This window comes from Lactuca sativa, chromosome 9 (genome assembly GCF_002870075.4).
Source record: "Lactuca sativa cultivar Salinas chromosome 9, Lsat_Salinas_v11, whole genome shotgun sequence".
Classification (NCBI taxonomy): Eukaryota; Viridiplantae; Streptophyta; class Magnoliopsida; order Asterales; family Asteraceae; genus Lactuca; species Lactuca sativa.
The window spans coordinates 21411527-21423602 of record NC_056631.2 but is presented as its reverse complement, the minus strand read 5'-3'; the positions used below and the strand labels follow the sequence as shown (position 1 = coordinate 21423602).

The following is a 12076-nucleotide window of genomic DNA, read 5'->3' as shown; positions in this document are numbered from 1 at the left end:
TACACGTTGTCGCGATGTCGTTGACTATACGATGAAACGTATGTTTGTGCGTACAAAACCAACGACGAAAATAATATCCCTGAAAAGTCACGTGTTCTTTAAAATAATCTTGCACGAGGCGTTGATGAGCAACTTCACGATTTCTTTGTATGAACTTTTTTTTTTTGAAGAGCATTTTCAGTATTTTGTTGACGTAGTTCTTTTATCTATTGTTCAACCTCTTGAATGACCTTTATGGTCGATTTGAGCAACACCTAAAAAAATCCCAGCGATGAAGAAGATGAAGATAACATTTTTAGAGAGAGAGTGAAGAAGAAGGTTTTGATGTGGTATGTGAATGAGTGATGGATGTATTTATAGTTATTTAAAAAAAAATGAGCCGTTATCTCATTGAGTGAAGGCAGGGCCGGCCCATAGGTAGGGAAAGCTGGGCGATGGCCCCGGGCCCAACGACGGCTAGGGGCCCCAATATTTATGAATTTATTTGTATTAAAATATATAGGTATATATTAATCACACACTAGAAGTATATAAATACACCGTAGAGGAAATGGCAGCATCGTGTTTTTGTTTTTTTGAATGTTTCATGTTCGAATCCGTGCAACAATAATTTAAAATTTTATATTTAAGCACTTCAAAATTTGTTTTATATACCGTTTTAAATAATAATCATCAATTTAAGTGTAGCTCATGTGGTTGAGAGAAGCGGTGCCTTCCACTTTAAAGAGAAGGTCTCTAATAGTGGAGTATTTTTTTAAATTAATATCAATTTTTAAACAAGATCAAATATAAAATTAATTATAGTTTAACAACTTAAGATTTGTTGATTTTTAGGTGTTTTATACAACTTCTGTCAATTAAATTTCTATATTTAAGTTTATTTGTTAAAAATTTACTTCTTGTTAGAAGACCTAAATTTAAACTTTGGCATTAAATATATTTTAAAAGTTAAGAGATAATCATAAAAATAAAAATAACCAAATTGTGATGGAAGATATACTCAAATGACTTAAATGACTCAAGTTTTATGGGTTTACTAAAGGGCTTGTAGCCCAGCGGTATCAGGTGGTGTATTCCCTCTTTGAGGTCGAGGGTTCAAGTCTCGTCGTGAACATAGGTGTAATAGGTGTTGTTAGCTTAGGAGTAGATTAAATTTGCCGGTTAAAAAAAAATAAAAAATGAACAATTAAGATTGTGTTGGTATATAACATGTATTTATTTTCACATTTGCATAAAATATTTTTTAAAAACATTTCTCAACTTTTTAATTTGGAATGTTCACTGAATTTGGACTTGTCTTTTAATTTTCAGAATAGTTTTTTTCTATTCAAAATACAAAAAATATATATTTTTTAGAAAAATACTTTTAATGTAGCATAAAGTTTGTCCGAAAAAGTTCAAAATGGAACCATTTTGGATTATGATTATTGCTACAAACGGCTCAAAAATTAGTTATAAAGAACTAAACTGATATTTATGATGGTAATTTTTGTAATTATCCCTATTTAATCTTTTTAACAAAGGGCCCCTTTTTTGGTTTTCGCCCTGAGCCTAAAATATGTTAGGACCGACCCTGAGTAAAGGTCGAGGGTTCAAGTCTCGTGAGAGACATAGGTGGAGATTGAGGTGTTATATAGGAGTAGAATAGAATAGATTTGTTGTTCCAAAAAAAGAAGAGTGGATGTTGAACTTAGTAGAAACCTGCCGAGTATTGAAGTCGAGAAACCCTTACCGAGGCGGCGGCATGGTGTTTTCCGAGTTCACCTCGGATTCGTTGAACCTCACCACCGAATGCCACTCTGCGTAGCCTAATATCTGGGAATTGATGTGCACTCACTCAACTGACTGGGGACATCTGAATTAAGGTCTTTATGGTTTAGATTTGTTTGGATCATGAGTTTGTTGCTTTTTTTTTACTGACAGTTGTACATGATGAACACAAATTATAGGATTGATTTCCCTATTGATTCTTTCCTATCTTACCCTTGTATTAATCCCTACCAATTTATATCGTTGTTTCCTTATTGCTTCCTGTAACATTTTTGTACATATAGGGCTATACAATGAAATTGTTAATTGTGGATACACAGAATATTGAAACCCATTAGTGCTCTCCGTTTTATATTGTATCACGGCGATATCGAACCAAGAGACCTCCAACCCCTCATAAGAGTCAATTTTTTTGAGATGGATAAGAAAAGGGTAAAAAAGGTGAGATTTGAACGTTGGTTTTAAAAATGATTCAATCTTTATTTCAAGAAAGTCAGAGAAGCCCTCATGTATTTGTCTTATATCTAATTATTATTACATAAAGAAATTCTTATTTACGATGCCAGTTTCCAATATCTTATATTCAAATTCAGAAGAATTGGCCAACATTTACAAAAGAATACAATAAACATAAACAAACAAGGACACATCACATAATATACACAAATCAAATCATACGAATCCATTCAATAAAATCATCATTGATCTTGAAGCCTGAGGTATTCACCATACAAGCGTGGACCCGATTCTTCTGGGTGTGCATGGTACGCATAACCACCATGACTCGAAATATCAAGCCCAGCAACCTCCTCATCACTTGATATCCTCAATATCCTCAACCAATGTAGAAGGTAAAACAACGGACCCATGGTTACACTAACCCAACCTACAACCACCAACACTTCAACGACCTGAGCCCCAATCAAACCCCAACCACCACCCAACAAAAGCCCATAGGGCCGAGTTACTCCTAAATTACCCGAGTTATAAGTTTGAACCACAAACTCCTCTTTTGCAAACAAGCCCGTGAAAATTAACCCCCAAGCCCCACATCCACCGTGCAATTGGGCTGCCTCCAATGGGTCATCATAATGCAACTTTAGGGCTACAATATTGAGCCCAATTAGAACACAAGCCGCAAAAAACCCACATACGATTGCAGCCCATGGCTCGACCACCGAGCAACCCGATGTGATTGCCACAAACCCACCGAGCACACCATTGCACACATCAAGAGCATCCCAATGGCCCACAAGTAACCGTCTACCAAACAAGGTTACAATGCCAGCTGTCGACCCTGCTAATGTCGTTGTAACCGCGGTCCGGCCCACCCCGGTCCAGTTGCCTTGATCAAAACTATCGGGATACGATACAAGAATCTTGTTGAATGACCCAGGATTGAACCCAAACCATCCAAACCATAACAAGAATGTCCCGAGCACCACTAGAGTCGCATTATGTCCACGCATTTGAACAGGCTTCCCGAAAGCATCGAATCGCCCAACCCGTGGTCCTTCAATTAAAGCACCCCATAGCCCGGCAATCCCACCCACCAAGTGCACCACACCACTACCTGCAAAGTCAATCGCACCCGACCCGAACAACAAGGTTGTTGACCCTGGGTTTAGCCAACCAGTAGAAGACCAAACCCAGTGGGCCACAACAGGGTAAACAAACCCAGTTTGAAAAAATGAAAAAACAAGGTAAGCGCTGAACTGGGTGCGTTCAGCGATCGACCCGCTTGTGATACCCGCAACCGCTATAGCAAAAGCCCATTGGTAAAGAAAGAAGCTATAGTCAAAAGATGTTGATGGGATGTTTTTTAAAGCGAAATATTGAGTGCCAATAAATGGGTTCGACCCTGACCCGTCACCAAAAGCGAATGCGAACCCGAATAGATAGTATGAGAGGCTGCCCACGACTGCATCGACTACATTTGTCAGCATTATGTTCAATGCGTTCTTGGCTCGGACCGAGCCCGCACATAGCATGGCGAAACCCAGTTGCATCATGAAGACCAAATAGGCTGAAAAGAGAAGGTAAATGGTATTGATTGAATCTGTCACACTGGTTTCCCATGAAACCTCCATTGTTTCACACACAGGCACACAGTAGTGGGTTTAAGCAGTAAGGTAAGAAATATGAGGAGGATATGATGATATTGAATGTGCATAAGTTATTAATACAGCAAGTAGAAGACATAGCAACAACAATGGCTACATCCGTGGTCCCATGGATTGTGTGACAGCTTGAGAATTCTAAGCCAGTGACTTGAATCGGCTTATGGATAGGTAAACTCAGCCTGTTTGACTCGGTTAACTCAGTGGTTCACTCATCAAATCTGATAGGGGCGAAAAACCGAAAACCCATGTAAATCTAATTTAAACCACTATTGTGAAGTTGGAACGCTATACACACAGGAAAGTTGAAAAACGTTAATTTATATATGTATACAAGTGACGATTTTTGAACTTTAAAAGCCATGAATTCGTCTACCCCTCGATATCTCATAAACTTAATTCCTTAACAAAAGCCCGTCCCACCGCCACAACATCTACTCCACCACCCTTATCGCTGCAACTGTTGCCACCACCACTCTCCGGCGTCTTTGTTATATTCTAACCCTGGAACCCATTAACCCATCTCGATCATCAGTCAAACAAGATCTGGTCCATTCTTGTTCTCACCAAACCACATACGATAGAAAACTGAAACAACCTATTCTCAACAATGGGTTTTTTTCTTTCTTTCCAGCATACTCTACTTTATGCGATCTTTACATTTGAAGTAAGTGATCACAAATCGTTTATATAGATTAGGAAAAAATTTGTTCAAGGTTTTCTAACGTTTTTTGTTTGATTTTGTCTAGTTCTTTTTTTTTTTTTTTTTTTTTTTTTTTTTTTTTTTTTTTTTTTTTTGATGAAATGCAAATTTATCATGTCTAACCTTATAAGGAGAAACAATGATCTGTTTTTTATTTAGCTTCATGTACGCTTGGGTTAGTGTTTAGTTAAAATTTAAAGTGTGTTTTGTTTTTTTTTTTTTTTTTTTTATGTAGAATATAGTTCTTTAGATTTTGAAAATCCTCGTTAATGAAGATCTCTCTCTCTCTAAATGGGTTTTTTTCTTTCTTTCCAGCATACTCTACTAGCCGAACCCTCTCTCTAGAGAAAGAGAATGAAGATCTCTCTCTCTCTATATGTTTTGAACAGTTAAATTTTTTAAAGTTCATTCTTTTTTCTTTTTTACTTATAAATAACACCTTACAAACCTTATCACCACACCTAAATCCACTTATTCTATCTTTCTACATATTTTTCTAAAACATCTCAAGATGTTTTTTTCCAACAACTCAATCAACCAAAAAAACATTCACTAGAAACACTCTAAGGCATTCTTTTATCTCAAGAATCTGATGGGTTTTGATACAAAAAACAAGTGTAGTTTTTCATAAAAATCGGGCAATAGAAACTTAAAAATAACAAGTTTATTTTTGATTTTATAACAAAACTAAACCATCTAGGATCCATTTATAGAGGTTAGAATGATTTTAAAAACAACCATAAAATGTTTTAGAATGACAACCTTTGGAGTTTTTGAACCCACTTGGTTTTAGGGTGTCGGTGAAGATAAAAATATCAAAGAAAATGATATTTTCTACAAGTATCCACCATAAAAAATAAGAAACTTGGAATGCTAGTTCTTTATTGTATTCTTGAGTATCTTAAGCCTTTAAACACTTAAATCAAATAAGAATTAAAGGAGACAACTCAAAAGCATCAACACTTGCAAGAACTTCAAAAGAAAAAGCAAGAGAAGAAGTGTCTCTCTATACTTATGGTTTTGAGAGGGGGAGGAGGAAGAGCCAAAAAACTAGCAAAAAACTCATGCAAGACATTTTTTATATACTTCCATGCAAGACATGCATTTACATTTTAATAATATAAAGTAACTCTAGCCTTTTAGAAGCATGGGGGACAAAGGAGGGAAGTTGACAAACAAGTTCCCATTCCTTGTTGATTTTCGGCCATTGTCTTCAAAAGAAGACAAAATGTGTTTGCTAGTTTATTAACCATGATACATTAACTCATTAACTTAATCATGGTTAACCAAAGTGTCCAAAACTTTATAAATGACTTATGAAATCATACTATATGATATAATAACTAGTTATACTATCTTTAATTATTATTTTCACAAAACAATAATTATTTACTAACTAAATACAAGAATTGATATTATTTATTCATATAATCATATTAACAATAAATATACAAAATGTGTCAACTTGATAAAGGTGTGATCATATAGGATCATATGTTATTATCAATATCACTCAATAATGATTCTTGAGCATATAGATCCAACAATATCCCACTTGCACAAGATTAATTACAAACTGATATAGACAGTAGTTAGCGTCTAGCAACGGGCTACTACCCCTAACAACATACGAAAGGTGTCATCCTATAAACAACTAATTCCAGGAGATCAAAGCTACAATTGTTACAAAATGTGTGGTATAAGTAATTCCTTTTTCTCAAACATCATGTTGAACATGAGATATGGATCACGATCAATCTCATTTAATGTTCAACTTTTAGTAAAACCTTAGATGTCTAACTCTCAACAAATAAGAGGAACAAATCCCATTTTGACTATATACGTATATAATGTAATTCATATTATACCCAACGATATCCCTTATAATTGTCTTTTATGGAACAACATTAAACCATGTCAAAGCACCACAATTCCTACACTCTTGTCCCAAATATGTATCTCAGGTCTAAGAATACAAATATACTACCTTGATCAAAACATCACTAATGACTATGATACATAAAGTGATTTTGATGTAGGTCAGGTCCAATACTTATTCTCCTAATCAAGTACATATGCAGTTGGTAGCAAGTCTTGCTATTCTCATCTCCATGAGAATCAACGAATCCATTCATATTAATCTAACCTCATAGATGCTCCCACAACTATGAACTACTATGGAAATTTAGAATAACCTAGTTATTCAAGGATTAAACATGTTAATATAGAACACAACAATTATTTAATGAAAGACTAAATCCAATATATCAACTCATTACAATATATGTTGCCTGTACAGTTCTAATATCTAAATACTAAATTTCAATTAAATACATCTACTTATATCAACAAGGACATATAGCACCCGCTTGACTTTCATGCTTTAGTTAATGAATGAAATTTGATAAGTAGATTTGGCAAACTTGATTTGTATAAACTTTGCGAATAAAAACATTTTCAGTTATATATATATATATATATATATATATATATATATATATAACTATTGAGAATGCATTAAATGCTTAAATATGACTTAGATAATAGTACTTGCATAATGGGATTATTCATAGTGATAATGAACTATACAGTAAACATATTTGTATGTGGTTCCCCGAAAAACAATGCACTCTAACTCTAATGCGTAATTGTAATTAAAATCTACATGGTACTACAATCCATGTAGCCTTCTCTTTATTCATAATAAATACATGCCTGATTGTGATTGAGAATCATCTCAACCTATTTGAAACTTCAACATATATGTAACAGCTTAAACATGACTTTCTTTCAAATACTCTGTAGATTAGGAATATTTCTCTAGTTCTTACAAGTACTTTAGAATGTTCCTATAAGTCATACCATGACTCATTCTCGGATTATACGGGTATCGTTCGACATGCTCTAAGAACGACATATCTGGCATTTATGCATAATCATGACATATATGATTAATCTAAATGTAGCACCATATGGAATACAATCATATTATCTAGTTCAAAGCATTGTACTAGGATTTGGAGGAGTACTCCAAATCATGTCATATGGTATTTGACAAGATAACTATCTTAGAGTCCTTTATCTTATGCTTTTTAGGATGCTTGTCAATTAATGTAATTTTACTTAATCCTTTAAGTTGCCATGATCTATCTATATAGATATTTATTCCAAGAATTAGCATGCCAATCACATATAAGAGTAAGAATCTTATTGAGCTCAAACACAAGAGTCCTTTTTATATATAATTAAATCACACTATGAAATTAACTTATAAGAAAGAAGATTCTTACTTTGAGATCATAGCTTAAATCTAGAAAGATTTTCATTTATGTATATTTTCTCCTTTAAAAACTCATTTACTCTTTATATTCATAATATATCAAGGAAGATTAATCAAACTCATACTTGAGAATCATACATGAATGCATCTCTATGTGGTTTATTAGTTTCTGAGCAACTATTGAGTAGATTCAACAAAAGTTGAAAAAAAACTTGCTAGTTCCAAACTATGATGCATTTAGTTTATGGTTCTTTAGCTCTTAAATTTCAATATTGTTCCTACTTAGAAAAAGAACTTTCTAAGTACTTGTCTTATGGAATGACAATTACTGGGATTGGTAGAAACTCCATCCTAAACAATCATTTAGGATAATGTACATAGATTTCCACAAACCCACCAAGCATGCCATTGCACTCGTCAAGAGCATCCCAATGGCCCACAAGTAACCGTCTACCAAACAAGGTTACAATGCCAGCTGTCGACCCTGCTAATGTCGTTGTAACCGCGGTCCGGCCCACCCTGGTCCAGTTGCCTTGATCAAAACTATCAGGATATGATACAAGAATCTTGTTGAATGACCCGGGATTGAGCCCGAACCATCCAAACCATAACAAGAATGTATCGAGCACCACTAGAGTCGCATTATGTCCACGCATTTGAACGGGCTTCCCGAAAGCATCGAATCGCCCAACCCGTGGTCCTTCGATTAAAGCACCCCATAGACCGGCAATCCCACCCACCAAGTGCACCACACCACTACCCGCAAAGTCAATCGCTCCATACCCGAACAACAAGGTTGTTGACCTTGGGTTTAGCCAACCAGTAGAAGACCAAACCCAGTGGGCCACAACCGGGTAAACGAACCCGGTTTGGAAAAATGAAAAAACAAGGTAAGCACTGAACTGGGTCCGTTCAGGTATGGGATTTGTCAGTATATATACTTTCTATTTAACCTCATGGAAGAACCTCATGGTATTATATGAGTTATATAAATTATAAGCATCTAATGTTACTATCTCTTGAAATCCAACAAGAGAGAGGTTTTACAGGGTGTACAAGTATTAACAGTTATATACATAATTTAACAAAATTTCATTTAGTATTTTCAATATTAAATCTTTAAAAATTAATACATTTTATTGTTTCTAAAACATTAATTTATTAAAGTCTAGGATCCAAGTAATGAAACAAGTAAATGGTAAGTAACCCTTTATCCCATCCACTTAATCGAACTCGGTAGGTAGTGATATTGCTATATTTATACATATATTTGGGCATTATTTTAAAGGTTTAGGTTATTTTTGGTCACTTAACTTTTGGTTTTGTGCTCATTTGGTCACTTAACTATTTTTAAGTTTTAAAAGGTCATCAAACTTTTGACTTTGTGCTCATTTAGTCACTTAACTTTTGGTTTGGTCGCATTTAGTCACCTAACTTTTAGATTTGTGCTCATTTAGTCACCTAACTTTTAAAATTGTGCTCATTTAGTCACTAAAATTTTAAAAAATATTAAAAGTTTAGTGACTAAATGAGCATAATTTGAAAAGTTAGGTGACTAAATGTGACCAAAACAAAAGTTAAGTGACTAAATGAGCAAAAGCCAAAAGTTTGATGACCTTTTAAAACTTAAAAAGAGTTAAGTGTCAAATGAGCACAAAACCAAAAGTTAAGTGACCAAAAATGACCTAAACCCTTATTTTAATACATTTAAGCTATATTTTGGTTATTTGCAAAGATATTTGATACTTATTCAGTTAAATTACATTTTCAATCAAATATGACATTCTTGGGGAAAATGGACCAAAACCGACAAAAGCTGGAACATGGAAGGACCGAAGCTGAGCTGGGAGCTTATTGGAGCATAAAAGAAGAGAAAATTGAGTAAAATACAATCTCACGACGTGAGCCTTTACTGCTCACAACGTGAGTACAAATTCTTCCAGAAGATAACTACGTAGAATGCAGTTTCCTTGCCGAATACATATTGTACTGAGATCACGACGTGAGCCATTACTACTCATGACGTGAGACATGACACTGGAAACTATAAATATTCCTTTTACCCATCGACTTTTGGAGGTTGGATCTGATTTTCTGGATAGATAGACGATTTTAGAAGCCATAGATCTTCGAAAAATAACCCTCAGGAGGAGAGAACACTTGGAGATTGAAGATTTGAAAATCACACATTACATTTGGTTTGCGTTAGTTTAACAATGTCGAATTCTTATGTTTGTGTGTACTTATTTTATGCCATGAATAGCTAATCATTAGGCTTTCGTTTAGTGTAGATGAACCCTAATACTATGTGTTAGATTCTTTGTAGCATCCGGTTCCTGGTACGTAAATGTTATTTGAGTATTTCCTTTCTTTTAGCCTTGGAATCGGCGAGTCATAGGTCCGACTCGCCGAGTGGATGCGGGACCCGGGACACGTTTAAGTTGGCGACTCGGCGAGTCCATATCCTGGACTCGGCGAGTCACAGCTGTTGGATGAAACCCTAAGTTTCAGGGGTTTACACCCTATTTAAGCGACTTATCCGCCCCAGGCCAGCCCCCATTCTCTCCCCAGAGCTCCCAACCCTCGTTTATGCTTGTTCTTTGAAGAATTGAAGCTTTGTTGTGTGTTTTGAAGGTTTTGAAGGAGGAAGGAAGTAGTGTAACGCCCGTAGATCAGGGCTAGTCAATTTAGAAACAATAAGCGTCAAAAATGACTTTTTGATGGAAGATTATCTAGAAGGATTAATCTTAACCAAGTTGTAGTATATGTCACAAGGTTTCCGTGCATATAAAGAACGCCAAAATCCGAGTTATAACGAAGAAGTTATGGCCCGTCGAAGTTTCGCGACAGAACCGGCACGACGCAATGCAACGTAAAAAGTGAATTTACGTTAGAGCGGTATTTAGCCGAAGCAATCTAAATGAGAATCGAAGATCTCATTGTTGGTATCGAAGCGATAAAAAGTTAGGCGAGAACGGACGTCAAACGAAGAAGTTATGAATTTATAACGAAAGTTTATGTCGCGGCCTATTAAAAATAATTAATAAAAATAAAGTCAAAATTAGCCGACGGAGTCTAAACGAAAGTTGTAGAGCGTAGTCTCACCTTCGCGTGGATATAAAGAACGTCGAAAACGGAGTTCGTATGAAGAAGATATGAATTTCCGAAGATTATTAAATAATTTGTATTTATTTTTAATCTTTAATTCGGAAGCATTATCCGAAGGAGTCACCGGTCTGATCCGAGGTACGCGCCGCGTACTCGAGTACGCCCCGCGTACTCCGAAAGTGTCGACATTGCAGCAAGTGGCTTCGGATGACGAACGCAGTGACGTTTTTCGGACCAGTACGCCCCGCGTACTGGCGTACGCCCCGCGTACGTGCGAGGCTCAGCCTCTATAAAAGGAATCCGAAGGCAGCCGATAGTTTTGCCAATTTCTCCTCTTCTTTCTCCCATTTTGCATCGGTTTGCGTGCCAGAAATACCCCGAAGCCCCGGTATTGTTCTCAAGCCCCGAAGCAAGTCCCGAGATCCCGAAGATCCCGAGAAGTGCGGTTCCCGAGCCGAAGCTCTGCCCGCGAGAAGTTCGATTTTTGAAGAGATCTTCCAGATCTGCTGAGGATTACTACTTCTGCAAGTCGTAGTGCTGTCCGATCATCTTCTGATCAGGTGAGTGTATACTACCTTTCATAAACACAATAATAATACGAGTTTGGTTTGAGTGTATTAAGAGTATTGTTGTTTATAAGTGTGAGTGTGTAGTTATTTTCTTCTAACGCATAATTATTAAGTATTTTCGTTGAAATACGTGCTACGTGGATAATATAAAGTTGTTTATATGGATGGATGTATAGTCCCTTTCATAAACACGGGTATAATACAAGTATTGTTTGAATGTATTAAGTGTACGTTTGGCAGAGTGTATGGTTACTTTCTTCTAACACATAAATATGAAGTATTTGGTATAAAATACGTGCTATGTGTTTATATATTGTTGTTTATTTGAGATGAGTATGGCATGAATGTTTTATATAGTTTTAAAATGAGATAAACTGTATGTGTATTCTAGATCTACAAATATGTTGGGTAGAACATGGGTAGATGAGATAGTTGGTATGTGATGAAATGATGAGGTATGAAAGATGATTAAGAATGATATTGGTAGATGCACCAATTAAAGAATGTCATAAGACTAGCAGATGTG

The 12076-nt window shown here is 35.7% G+C and overlaps 1 protein-coding gene across 1 annotated transcript; it reads right to left on the bottom strand.

Moving 5' to 3' along the window:
• Positions 1–2317: 2317 nt before the first annotated feature.
• On the bottom strand, positions 2318–3941 carry LOC111880065 (ammonium transporter 1 member 3). Its single transcript, XM_023876476.3, has one exon. It carries the CDS (start codon positions 3858–3860, stop codon positions 2469–2471), a length of 1392 nt encoding a protein of 463 aa, XP_023732244.1. The 5' UTR covers positions 3861–3941; the 3' UTR covers positions 2318–2468.
• Positions 3942–12076: the final 8135 nt, after the last annotated feature.

Excerpts from the sequence above, each read along its gene's own strand:
- LOC111880065 (XM_023876476.3), bottom strand. The coding sequence starts at position 3,860 with ATGGAGGTTTCATGGGAAACCAGTGTGACAGATTCAATCAATACCATT.